This window comes from Palaemon carinicauda, chromosome 42 (assembly GCF_036898095.1).
Source record: "Palaemon carinicauda isolate YSFRI2023 chromosome 42, ASM3689809v2, whole genome shotgun sequence".
Lineage (NCBI taxonomy): Eukaryota > Metazoa > Arthropoda > Malacostraca > Decapoda > Palaemonidae > Palaemon > Palaemon carinicauda.
Genome location: NC_090766.1, coordinates 36,244,936 through 36,257,883, shown reverse-complemented (window position 1 = coordinate 36,257,883; position 12,948 = coordinate 36,244,936). Strand labels below are relative to the sequence as shown.

The window sequence follows — 12,948 nt, the reverse complement described above, 5'->3', positions numbered from 1 at the left end:
ATTCCGTTTCAAATCTTAATCCTTTGACGAAGTTGTGGATTCTAGTAGGAACCAATTTAAGAATTCCCAAGATCCTATCTAGTTTCAAAATCCTGCAAAGAACTTTATATTCAAAGGATTTTGTTAAGGTGCGGATAGTCCTCTTCCAGGAAGATTACTTTCTTCCACCGAATTTTAAAAACTGAATCCTCACTCTGGATTTCTAAATGAAACCCAAGTAATTAGTTTTGTAACTTTTATCATAGTTCCTATCGTAAAATAATTTTATGGTTCTCTTTAGAGATAAGCAGTAAATGTCAATTCATTAAAACTTATTGGATTATTTGTATCTCCATTTAATACTTTCATATTTGATGCTATACAGCCGACGTAGTTGCTGGTGTAAGTGTTGATAAATCATCATTGTCTGTTGAAATTGCAACAGCAGCAGCTGCTTCTTCTTCATCTTCTCTCTCCTTTCTGCAATGGAGAGAAGAGAGCAATTGAGGAAATGAAAGGCTGTAAAAGAAATGAGGAAATGAAAGGCAATGAGAGATATGAGGAAATGAAAGGTAGTGAGTGTAATGAGGAAATGAAAGGCTGTGAGAGAAATGAGGAAATGAAAGGCAGTGAGTGTAATGAGGAAATGAAAGACAGTGAGTGTAATGAGGAAATGAAAGGCAGAGGAATGAGGAAATGAAAGGCAGTGAGTGCAATGAGGAAATGAAAGGGTGTGAAAGAAATGAGGAAATGAAAGGCAGTGAGAGATATGAGGAAATGAAAGGCAGTGAGTGTAATGAGGAAATGAAAGGATGTGAAAGAAATGAGGAAAGGAAAGGCAGTGAGTGTAATGAGGAAATGAAAGGAAGTGAGAGATATGAGGAAATGAAAGGCAGTGAGAGATATGAGGAAATGAAAGGCAGTGAGTGTAATTAGGAAATGAAAAGCAGTGAGTGTAATGAGGAAATGAAAGGCAGTGAAATATGAGGAAATGAAAGGCAGTGAGTGTAATGAGGAAATGAAAGGCAGTGGGTGTAATGAGGAAATGATAGAGTGTGAAAGAAATGAGGGAGGATATGAAAGGCTGCGAGAGAAATGAGGAAATGAAAGGCAGCGAGTGTAATGAGGAAATGAAAGGCTGCGAGATAATGAAAGCAAGGTAGTAAGTTGAAAAGTGGAAAGAGAGAGAGAGAGAGAGAGAGAGAGAGAGAGAGAGAGAGAGAGAGAGAGAGAGAGAGAGAGAGAGAGAGAGAGAGAGAGAGCGCACGGCTTTTCTAAGTGAAATGATTGATAAAAGATTAAAAAGACCAGTTAGGGTAAAAATAAAGCGCATGACTTGTAGCACAAAAAACTGAACAATTTGACCGAAACAATATTTTTATGAATTTATATTTAAAGTCATGAGAAAACCTGTTCAATTGCTTTACATACTTTGAATTTTAATAAGATGGATTTTAGTTTTGACTTTTGAAACTGTTTTATATCGAATAGAACGACTTATTTGGAGAATTTATGGGCTTTTTCATAAATTCTCTTTTATAGAATTGGTCACAATCAACAGACAAATGTACTCAGAAACATTTTAGCATTGAAGAAAGATTAAAAAGGAATTAACATAATAATGTATCAGTTCTTTAATATTCACCAAATACATATGTCATAGAGATTTTGCGTTTATTTCTCACATCCAAAGATTTATAAGCTTAAGCCAGGGATAAATACTACTTTTCTCGTGTCTATAATTCAATAGTATTCCCTTTATGAATAAAAAATCCTGTTATCGCATCATGCATATCAAGAACTAAATTGACAAAAAAGAGCGATTAACATTCAGGTTTAAACGTTTCAAGGCAATCCCGAATCCTCTTCAAAGCCGTAAGAATGAAAGGATGAATTGTCGAAAAGAACGAGAAACGTTTTGCATTTGAACGTTTATAGTAAATTGCCAACAGGTTCCCAATTGGCATTCAATCAAGGTTTATCTCTCCACAAGCGCATCAGGTGTTAATTGTTTATGGGGGAGGGACACGTCAACTCTCGGAACACATTACTTCTCAAACGTTTCGTCCTGAGTGTTTTTAATTTGGGTTTTATTGGGCTGTTTGCAAGTTCCGATGGAAGGAGAGAGGGGGGTAATAGAGTGAAAGGGGGAAGGGGGTAAAAGAGGGAGGGGGGGAGGGTGTTAAGAGAGCAAGAGGGGGTGAGCGGGTAAGAGAGCGAGGGGAGGAGGTGGTTAAGAGCAAGAGGGGGGAGAGGGGGTAAAGAGAGCGAGAGGGGGTAGGGGGTTAAGAGAGCGAGAGGGGCAAGGGGGGTAAAGAGAGTGAGAGGGGGAAGGGGGTAAGAGCTAGAGGGGGGAAAGGGGTAAGAGAGCAAGAGGGGGGGAAGAAGGGGTAAGAGAGTGAGAGGGGGAAGTGAGGGTGGGAAGGGGAAGGGGAGGTAAGAGAGCAAGAGGGGGAAGGGGGTAAGAGCGAGAGGGAGAAGAGAGGAGTAAGAGAGGGGAAGGGGGAGTAAGAGAGGGGAAGGGGGAGTAAGAAAGCAAGAGGGGGAAGGGGGAGTAAGAGAGCGAGAGGAGGGAAGGGGGCAAGTGAGGGGGGTGAGAGAGCAAGAGGGGGAGTGGGGGGTGAGAGCGAGAGGGGGGAAGTGGGGGTGTGAGAGAGTGAGAGGGGGGAAGTGGGGGTGTGAGAGCGAGAAGGGGGAAGGGGGGTGTGAGAGCGAGAAGGGGGAAGGGGGGGTGTGAGAGAGCGAGAGGGGGGAAGGGGGAGTAAGAGAGCGAGAGGAGGGAAGGAGGTGTGAGAGAGAGAGAGGAGAGAAGGTGTGAGAGAGCGAGAGGGGAAGGGGGGTGTGAGAGTGAGAGGAGGAAAGGGGGAGGTAAGAGAGAAAGAGGGGGTAGGGGGAGGTAAGAGGGCGAGAGGGGGGAAGGGGGGGTTGAGAGCGAGAAGGGGAAGGGGTGTAAGACAGCGAGAGGGAAGGGGGGAAGGGGGGGTTGAGAGCGAGAAGGGGAAGGGTGGTAAGAGAGTTAGAAGGTGGAAGGGGTGGTAAGACAGCAAGAGGGGGAAGGGGGGTTAAGAGTGAGAGGGGGGGAAGAGGGAGTTAGAGAGCGAGTGGGGGGGAAGGGGGTGGTAAGAGCGAGAGGGGGAAGTGGGGGGTAAGAGAGCGAGAGGGGGGAAGGGGTTTAAGAGAGCAAGAGGGGGAAGGGGGGTAAGAGAGCGAGAGGGGGAAGGGTGGGTAAGAGAGTGAGAGGGGTGAAGGGGAGTGAGAGAGCGAGAGGGGGGAAGTGGAGGTAAGAGAGTGAGAGTGGGAAGGGTGGTAAGAGAGCGAGAAGGGGGAAAGGGGGGTATTAGAGCGAGAGCGATAGGGGTAAGGGTGGTAAGAGAGTGAGATGGGGTAAGGGTGGTTAAGAGAGCAAGATGGAGGGAGGGTGGGTAAAAGAGTGAGAGGGGGAAGGGGGGTGAGAGAGTGAGAGGGGGAAGGGGGTAAGAGAGTGAGATTGGGAAGGGTGGTAAGAGAGCGAGAGGGGGTTAAGAGAGCGAGAGGGGGAAGAGGGGGGTAAGAGAGCGAGAAGGGGGAAGGGGGTTAAGAGAGCGAGAGGGGGGACGGGGGTAAGAGAGCGAGAGTGGGAAGGGTGGTAAGAGAGCGAGGAGGGGGAAGGGGGTAAAAGCGAGAGGGGGAAGAGGGGGGTAAGAGAGCGAGAAGGGGAAGGGGGGTAAGAGAGCGAAAGGGGGAAGGGGGGTAAGAGAGCGAGAGCAGGGAACGGGGGGTAAGAGAGCGAAAGGGGGAAGGGGGGTAAGAGAGCGAGAGCGGGGAACGGGTGATAAGAGAGCTAGAGGGAAGGGGGGAAGTGGGGGTAAGAGAGCGAGAGTGGGAAGGGGGGGTAAGAGAGCGAGATGGGGTAAGGGGGGTTTAGAGAGCGAGATGGAAGAAGGGTGGGTAAGAGACTGAGAGGGGGGAAGGGGGGGTGAGAGGGGGAAGGGGGGGGTGAGAGGGGGAAGGGGGTTAAGAGAGCGAGATTGGGAAGGGTGGAAAGAGAGCGAGATGGGGGAAGGGGGGTAAGAGAGCAAGAGGGGTAAGAGAGCGAGAGGGGGAAGGGGGGGGGTAAGAGAGCAAGAGTGGGAAAGGTGGTAAGAGAGTGAGAAGGGGAAGGGGGGTTAAGAGAGCGAGATGGAGGAAGGGTGGGTAAGAGAGTGAGAGGGGGGAAAGGAGGTGAGAGAGCGAGAGGGGGAAGGGGGGTAAGAGAGTGAGAGTGGGAAGCGTGGTAAGAGAGCGAGAAGGGGAAGGGGGGTGTAAGAGAGGGAGAGGGGTAAGAGAGCGAGAGGGGGAAGAGGGGGGTAAGAGAGCGAAAGTGGGAAGGGTGGTAAGAGAGCGAGAGGGGAAAGGGGGGTTAAGAGAACGAGAAGGGGGGACGAGGGGGTAAGAGAGCGAGAGTGGGAAGGGCGGTATGAGAGCAAGAAGGGGGAAGGGGGGTAAGAGAGCGAGAGGGGGAAGAGGGTGGTAAGAGAGCGAGAGGGGGAAGGGGGGGTAAGAGAGCGAGAGTGGGAAGGGTGGTGAGAGAGCAAGGAGGGGGAAGGGGGGTGAGAGCGAGAGGGGTAAAAGAGCGAGAGGGGGAAGAGGGGGGTAAGAGAGCGAGAGGGGGAAGGGGGGGTAAGAGAGCGATAGAGGGAAGGGGGGCGATAAGAGAGTGAGAGGGGGGAAGGGGGTTAAGAGAGCGAGAGCGGGGAACGGGGGGTAAGAGAGCGTAAGGGGGAAGGGGGGTAAGAGAGCGAGAGCGGGGAACGGGGGGTAAGAAAGCGAGAGGGAAGGGGGGAAGTGGGGGTAAGAGAGCGAGAGTGGGAAGGGTGGTAAAAGAGCGAGATGGGGTGAGGAGGGTTAAGAGAGCGAGATGGAGGAAGGGTGGGTAAGAAATTGAGAGGGGGGAAGGGGGGGTAAGAGAGTGAGAGGGGGGAAGGGGATAAAAGAGTGAGAGTGGGAAGGGTGGTAAGAGAGTGAGATGGGGGAAGGGGGGTAAGAGGGAGAGGGGTAAGAGAGTGAGAGGGGGAAGAGGGCGGGTAAGAGAGCGATAGTGGGAAGGGTGGTAAGAGAGCGAGAGGGGGGAAGGGGGGTTAAGAGCGATATGGAGGAAGGGTGGGTAAGAGAGTGAGAGGGGGGAAGGGGGGGTGAGAGAGCGAGAGGGGGGAAGGGGGTAAGAGAGTGAGAGTGGGAAGGGTGGTAAGAGAGCGAGAAGGTGGAAGGGGGGTAAGAGGGAGAGAGGGGTAAGAGAGCGAGAGGGGGAAGGGGGGTTAAGAGAGCAAGAAGGGGGGAAGAGGGGGTAAGAGAGCGAGAGTGGGAAGGGTGGTATGAGAGCAAGAGTGGGAAGGGTGGTATGAGAGCAAGAAGAGGGAAGGGGGGGTAAGAGAGCGAGAGGGTGGTAAATGAGCGAGAGGGGGAAGGGGGGTAAGAGAGCGAGAGGGAGAAGGGGGGCGGTAAGAGAGTGAGAGGTGGAAGGGGAGTAAGAGAGCAAGAGCGGGGAACATGGGGTAAGAGCGAGAGGGAAGTTGGGAAGTGGAGGTAAGAGAGCGAGAGTGGGAAGGGTGGTAATGAGCGAGATGGGGTAAGGGGGGGTTAAGAGAGAGAGACGGAGGAAGGGGGGTTAAGAGAGCAAGAGGAGGAAGGGGGTAAGAGAGCGAAAGGGGGAAGAGGGGGGTAAGAGAGTGAGTGGGAAGGGTGGTAAGCGAGCGAGAGGGAGGAAAGGGGTTAAGAGAGCGAGATGGATGAAGGGTGGGTAAGAGAGAGAGGGGGGAAGGGGGGTGAGACAGCGAGAGGGGGGAGGGGGGTAAGAGAGGGAGAGGGGTAAAAGAGCGAGAAGGGGAAGAGGGGGTTAAGAGAGAGAGAGTGAGAAGGGTGTAAAGAGAGCAAGAGGGGGTAAGGGTGGTAAGAGAGATAGAGGGGGAAGGAGGGTTAAGAGAGTGAGAGGGGGGATGAGGGGATAAGAGAGCAAGAGGGGGAAGGGGGGAAGTGCGAGAGGGAAGTGGAGGGTAAGAGAGTGAGAGTGGGAAGGGTGGGAAGATAGCGAGAGGGGGTAAGGGGGGTTAAGAGAGCGAGATGGAGGAAGGGGGGTTAAAAAGCGAGAGGGGGAAGGGGGTAAGAGAGCAAGAGGGAAGGGGGGAAATAAGGGTAAGAGAGCGAGAGTGGGAAGGGTGGTAAGAGAGCGAGAGGGGGTAAGGGGGTAAGAGAGCGAGAGTGGGAAAGGTGGTATGAGAGCGAGAAGGGGGAAGTCGGGAGGTGGGGGTAAGAGAGCGAGAGTGGGAAGGGTGGTAAGAGAGCGAGATGGGGTAAGGGGGTTAAGAGAGCGAGATGGGGTAAGGGGGGTTAAGAGAGCGAGATGGAGGATGGGGGTTAAGAGAGCAAGAGGGGGAAGGGGGTAAGAGAGCGAGAGGGGGAAGAGGGGGTAAGAGAGCGAGAGTGGGAAGGGTGGTAAGAGAGCGAGAGGGGGAAGGGGGGTTAAGAGAGCGAGATGGAGGAAAGGTGGGTAAGAGAGTGAGAGGGGGGAAGGGGGGTGAGAGCGAGAGGGGGGAAGGGCGGTAAGAGAGCGAGATGGAGGAAGGGGGGTTAAAAGAGCGAGATGGAGGAAGGGGGGTTAAGAGAGCAAGAGGGGGAAGGGGGTAAGAGAGCGAGAGGGAAGTGGAGGGTAAGAGAGCGAGAGTGGCAAGGGTGGTAAGAGAGCGAGAGGGGGTAAGGGGGTTAAGAGAGCGAGATGGAGGAAGGGGGATTAAGAAAGCGAGAGGGGGAAGGGGGTAAGAGAGCAAGAAGGAAGGGGGGATAGTGGGGCGTAAGACAGCGAGAGGGGGTAAGGGGGGTTAAGAGAGCGTGGGGGGGTAAGGGGTTTAAGAGAGCGAGATGGAGGAAGGGGTGTTACGAGAGCGAGAGGGGGAAGGGTATAAGAGAGCGAGAGGGAAGGGGGGAAGTGGGGGTAAGAGAGCGAGAGTGGGAAGGGTGTAAAGAGAGCAAGAGGGGGTAAGGGGGGGTTAAGAGAGAAAGATGGGGCAGGGGGTTAAGAGAGCGAGATGGAGTAAGGGGGTTAAGAGAGCAAGAGGGGGAAGGGGGTAAGAGAGCGAGAGGGAAGTGGAGGGTAAGAGAGCGAGAGTGGGAAGGGTGGTAAGAGAGCGAGAGGGGGTAAGGGTGTTAAGAGAGCGAGATGGAGGAAGGGGGATTAAGAAAGCGAGAGGGGGAAGGGGGTAAGAGAGCAAGAGGGAAGGGGGGATAGTGGGGCGTAAGACAGCGAGAGGGGGTAAGGGGGGTTAAGAGAGCGTGGGGGGGTAAGGGGTTTAAGAGAGCGAGATGGAGGAATGGGTGTTACGAGAGCGAGAGGGGGAAGGGTATAAGAGAGCGAGAGGGAAGGGGGAAGTGGGCGTAAGAGAGCGAGAGTGGGAAGGGTGTAAAGAGAGCAAGAGGGGGGTAAGGGGGGTTAAGAGAGAAAGATGGGGGAAGGGGGTTAAGAGAGCGAGAGGGAAGGGGGGAGTGGGGGTAAGAGAGCGAGAGTGGGAAGGGTGGGAAGGGTGGTAAGAGAGCAAGAGGGGTAAGGGGGGTCAAGAGTGAGAGGGGGGAAGGGGGAGTTAGAGAGCGAGTGGGGGAAGGGGTGGTAAGAGAGGGGGAAGGGGGGAAAGTGGTGGGTAAGAGAGTGAGATAGAGGAAAGGGGGTTAAGAGAGTGAGAGCGGGAAGGGGGTAAGAGAGCGAGAGGGAAGGGGAGAAGTGGGGGTAAGAGAGTGAGAGTGGGAAGGGTGGTAAGAGCGAGAGGGGGTAAGGGGTGTTAAGAGAGCGAGATGGGGGAAGGGGGGTTAAGAGAGCAAGATGGGGGAAGGGGGTTAAGAGAGCGAGATGGGGGAAGGGGGGTTAAGAGAGCGAGAGGGGGGAAGGGGGGTTAAGAGAGCGAGAGGGGGAAGGGCGGTAAGAGAGCGAGAGGGAAGGGGGGGAAGTGGGGGGGTAAGAGAGTGAGAAGGGGGCAGGGTAGTAAGAGAGTGAGAAGGGGGAAGGGGTTGTAAGAGAGTAAAAGGGGAAAGGGGGGTTAAAAGTGAGAGGAAGAAGGGGGAGTTAGAGAGCGAGTGGGGGAAGGGGTGGTAAGAGAGCGAGAGGGGGAAGGGGGGAAGTGGGGGTAAAAGAGAGAGAGGGGGAATGGGTTTAAGAGTGGGGGAAGGGTGGGTAAGAGAGTGAGAGGGGGGAAGGGGGGGTAAGAGAGTGAGAGGGGGGAAGAGAGTTGAGGTAGAGAGAGCGAGAATGGGAAGGGGGGTAGAGAGATCGAGAGGGGAGAAAGAGGGGTAGAGAGAGTGAGAGGGGGAAGGGGTAAGATAGCCAGAGGAGGGGACGGGGGTAAGATAGCGAGTGGATAGGGGGTGAACAGAGAGAGAGGGGGGTAAGAGAGGGGAGGAATAAGAGGGGGAGGGGTGTAAGAGTGAGAGAGGGGAGGAATAAGAGGGGGAGGGGGTGTAAGTGCGAGAGAGGGGAGGGGCTAAGAGAGCGAGAGGGGAGGGAGGCTAAGAGAGCGAGAGGGGAAAAGGCATAATAGAGCAAGAGAGAGAAAGAGAGATAGGAGGGGGAAAGTGGGAGAGGGGGAGGAAGAGAGCCAGAGGAGGCAAGAATGAGCCAGAGAAAGAGAGCGAGTGGGGAGGAAGAGTGTGAGAGCGGGAGAGTGCAGGAGGGGGTAGAGAGCGAGAGTGAAGTGGGGGTAAGAGAGCGAGAGTGGGAAGGGTGGTAAGAGAGCGAAATGGGTAAGGGGGGTTAAGAGAGCGAGATGGAGGAAGGGGGGTTAAAAGAGCGAGAGGTGGAAGGGGGTAAGAGCGAAAGGGAAAGGGGGGAAGAGGGGGGGTAAGAGAGCGAGAAGGGGAAGGGGGTAAGAGAGCGAGAGCGGGGAACGGAGGTAAGAGAGCGAGAGGGAAGGGGGGAAGTGGGGGTAAGAGAGCGAGAGTGGGAAGGGTGGTAAGAGCGCGAGATAAGGTAAGGGGGTTAAGAGAGCGAGATGGAGGAAGGGTGGGTAAGAGAGTGAGGGGGGAAGGGGGGGTGAGAGAGTGAGAGGGGGAAGGGGGGTTAAGAGAGCGAGAAGGGGGATGGGGGTAAGAGAGCGAGAGGGGTAAGAGATTGAGAGGGGGAAGAGAGGTGGTAATAGCGAGAGTGGGAAGGGTGGTAAGAGAGCGAGAGGGGGTGAGGGGGGTTAAAAGAGTGAGAGGGGGACGAGGGGCTAAGAGAGCGAGAGGGGGAAGGAAGGGGTAAGAGAGTGAGAGGGGGAAGAGGGGGGTAAGAGAGCGAGAGGGGGAAGGGGGGTAAGAGAGCAAGAGGGGGAAGGGGAGTAAGAGAGCGAGAGCGGGGAACGGGGGTAAGAGAACGAGAGGGAAGGGGGGAAGTGGGGTAAGAGAGCAAGAGTGGGAAGGGTGGTAAGAGAGCGAGATGGGGTAAGGGAGGTCAAAAGAGCGAGAAGGAGAAAGGGGGGTTAAGAGGGAGAGGGGGAAGGGGGGAAGTGGGGGTAAGAGAGCGAGAGTGGGAAGGAAGGGGTAAGAGAGTGAGAGGGGGAAGAGGGGGGTAAGAGAGCAAGAGGGGGAAGGGGAGTAAGAGAGCGAGAGCGGGGAATGGGGGTAAGAGAACGAGAGGGAAGGGGGGAAGTGGGGTAAGAGAGCAAGAGTGGGAAGGGTGGTAAGAGAGCGAGATGGGGTAAGGGAGGTTAAAAGAGCGAGATGGAGAAAGGGGGGTTAAGAGGGAGAGGGGGAAGGGGGGAAGTGGGGGTAAGAGAGCGAGAGTGGGAAGGAAGGGGTAAGAGAGTGAGAGGGGGAAGAGGGGGGTAAGAGAGTGAGAGGGGGAAGGGGAGTAAGAGAGCGAGAGCGGGGAACAGGGGTAAGGGAACGAGAGGGAAGGGGGGAAGGGGGGGTAAGAGAGCGAGAGTGGGAAGGGTGGTAAGAGAGCGAGATGTGGTAAGGGGGTTAAGAGAGCGAGATGGAGAAAGGGGGGTTAAGAGAGGGAGAGGGGGAAGGGGGGAAATGGGGGGTAAGAGAGCGAGAGTGGGAAGGGTGGTAAGAGAGCGAGAGGGGGTAAGGTGGGTTAAGAGAGCGAGATGGAGGAAGGGGGGTTAAGAGAGCGGGAGGGGGAAGGGGGTAAGAGAGCGAGAGGGAAGGGGGGAAGGGGGGTAAGAGAGCGAGAGAGGGAAGGGTGGTAAGAGAGCGAGAGGGGTTAAGAGAGCGAGATGGGGCAAGGGGGGTTAAGAGAGCGAGATGGAGGAAGGGGGGTTAAGAGAGCGAGAGGGGGAAGGGGGTAAGAGAGCAAGAGGGGGAAGTGGGGGGTAAGAGAGCAAGAGTGGGAAAGGTGGTAAGAGAGCAAGAGTGGGAAAGGTGGTAAGAGAGCGAGAGGGGGTAAGGGGGTTAAAGAGCGAGATGGGGGAATGGGGGTTAAGAGAGCGAGAGGGGGAAGGGGGGTAACAGAGCGAGAGGGAAGGGGGGAAGTGGGGGGTAAGAGAGTGAGAGTGGGAAAGGTGGTAAGGGAGTGAGAAGGGGGAAGGGGAGTTAAGAGTGAGAGGAGAGAAGGGGGAGTTAGAGAGCGAGTGGGGGAAGGGGTGGTAAGAGAGCGAGAGGGGGAAGAGGGGGAAGTGGGGGTAAGAGAGCGAGAGATGGGGAGGAGTTTAAGAGAGGGAGAGGGGGGAAGGGTGGGTAAGAGACGGAGAGGGGGAAGGGTGGGTAAGAGAGCGAGATGGGGTAAGGGGAGTTAAGAGCGAGATGGAAGAGGGGGGGTTGAGAAAGCGAGAGGGGGAAGGGGGGGTATTGGGGGGTAAGAGAGCGAGAGTGGGAAGGGCGGTAAGAGAGCCAGAGGGGGTAATGGGGGTTAAAATAGCGAGATGGGGGAAGGGTGGGTTAAGAGAGCGAGAGGGGGGAAGGGGGGTAATAGAGCGAGAGGGAAGTGGGGAAGTGGGGGTAAGAGAGTGAGAGTGAGAAGGGTGGTAAGAGAGTGAGAAGGGGAAAGGGGTGGTAAGAGAGGAAGAGGGGGGAAGGGGGATTAAGAGAGCGAGAGGGGGAAGGGGGGTAAAAGTGAGAGTGGGAAGGGGGTTAAGAGAGCGAAAGGGGTAAGGGAGTGAGAGGGGGATGGGGGTAAGCGAGCGAGAGGGAGAAAGGGGGGTAAGAGAGCAAGAGGGGGAAGCAGGGCGGTAAGAGAGCGAGAGGGGGAAGGGGAGTAAGAGAGCGAGAGCGGGGACCGGGGGGTAAGAGAGCGAGAGGGAAGGGGGCAAGTGGGGTGTAAGATAGCGAGAGTGGGAAGGGTGGTAAGAGAGCGAGAGGTGGTAAGGGCGGTTAAGAGAGCGAGATGGAGGAAGGGAGGTTAAGAGAGCGAGAGGGGGGAAGGGGGGTAACAGAGCAAGAGGGAAGGGGGGAAGGGGGGTTAAGAGAGCGAGAGTGGGAAGGGTGGTAAGAGAGTGAGAAGGGGAGAAGTGGGGGGTAAGAGAACGAGAGTGGGAAGGGTGGTAAGAGAGTGAGAAGGGGGGAAGTGGGTGGTAAGAGAGCGAGAGTGGGAAGGGGGATAACAGAGTGAGAGGGAAGGGAGGAAGTGGGGGTAAGAGAGCGAGAGTGGGAAGGTTGGTAAGAGAGTGAGAAGGCGGAAGGGGGGTTAAGTGAGTGAGAAGGGGGAAGGGTGGTAAGAGAGTGAGAAGGGGGAAGGGGTGGTAAGAGAGTGAGAGGGGGAAGGGGGAAAGTGGGGGTAAGAGAGCGAGAGGGGGAAGGGGGTAAGAGCGAGAGGGAAGGGGGGAAGTGGGGGGGTAAGAGAGCAGGAGTGGGAAAGGTGGTAAGAGAGCGAGAGGGGGTAAGGTGGGTTAAGAGAGCAAGATGGAGGAAGGGAGGTTAAGAGAGCAAGAGGGGGGAAGGGGGTAAGAGAGCGAGAGGGAAGGGGGGAAGTGGGGGGTAAGATAGTGAGAGTGGGAAGGGTGGTAAGAGAGCGAGAGGGGTAAGGGCGGTTAAGAGAGCGAGAGGGGGGAAGGGGGGTAACAGAGCGAGAGGGAAGGGGGGAAGTGGGGGTTAAGAGAGCGAGAGTGAGAAGGGTGGTAGGAGAGTGAGAAGGGGGAAGGGGTGGTAAGAGAGCAAGATGGGGAAGGGGGGTTAAGAGTGAGAGGGGAGAAGGGGGAGTTAGAGAGCGAGTGGGGGAAGGGGTGGTAAGAGAGCGAGAGGGGAAGGGGAGTAAGAGAGCAAGAGGGGGAAGGGGTTTAAGAGAGCGAGAGGGGGAAGGGGTTTAAGAGAGCGAGAGGGGGAAGGGTGGGTAAGAGAGCGAGAGGGGGGTAAGAGAGCGAGAGGGGGTAAGGGGGTTAAGAAAGCGAGAAGGAGGAAGGGGGGTTAAGAGAGCGAGAGGGGGAAGGGGGTAAGAGAGTGAGAGGGAAGGGGGGAAGTGGGGGTTAAGAGAGCAAGAGTGGGAAGGGTGGTAAGAGAGCGAGAGGGGGTAAGGGGGGTTAAGAGAGCGAGAGGGGGAAGGGGGTAAGAGAGCGAGAGGGAAGGGGGCAAGTGGGGGGTAAGATAGCGAGAGTGTGAAGGGTGGTAAGAGAGTGAGAAGGGGGAAGGGGTGGTAAGAGAGCAAGAGGGGAAAGCGGGGTTAAGAGTGAGAGGGGGGAAGGGGGAGTTAGAGAGCGAGTTGGGGGGAAGGGGTGGTAAAAGAGTGAAAGGGGGAAGGGGGGAATTGGTGGGTAAGAGAGCGAGAGGGGGAAGGGGTTTAAGAGAGCGAGAGGGGGGAAGGGGGGGTAAGAGATCGAGAGGGGGAAGGGTGGGTAAGAGAGCGAGAGGGGGAAGGGGGGTAAGAGTGAGAGTGGGAAGGGGGTTAAGAGAGTGAAAGGGGTAAGGGAGTGAGAGGGGGAAGAGGGGGTAAGAGAGCGAGAGGGAGAAAGGGGGGTAAGAGAGCAAGAGGGGGAAGCGGGGCGGTAAGAGAGCGAGAGGGGGAAGGGGAGTAAGAGAGCGAGAGCGGGGAACGGGGGGTAAGAGAGCGAGAGGGAAGGG

At 55.4% G+C, this 12,948-nt stretch overlaps 1 protein-coding gene across 1 annotated transcript in view; it reads right to left on the bottom strand.

The window, feature by feature from the left end:
* Window positions 1–221: 221 nt before the first annotated feature.
* Window positions 222–12,948, bottom strand: part of LOC137633186 (solute carrier family 22 member 3-like) — a 60,171-nt gene continuing 47,444 nt past the window's right edge. Inside the window, exon 12 of the mRNA XM_068365343.1 lies at window positions 222–459. Within this exon, the coding sequence (XP_068221444.1) occupies window positions 357–459 (103 nt within the window). The 3' untranslated portion in view covers window positions 222–356. The remainder of the gene's footprint in view (window positions 460–12,948) is intronic.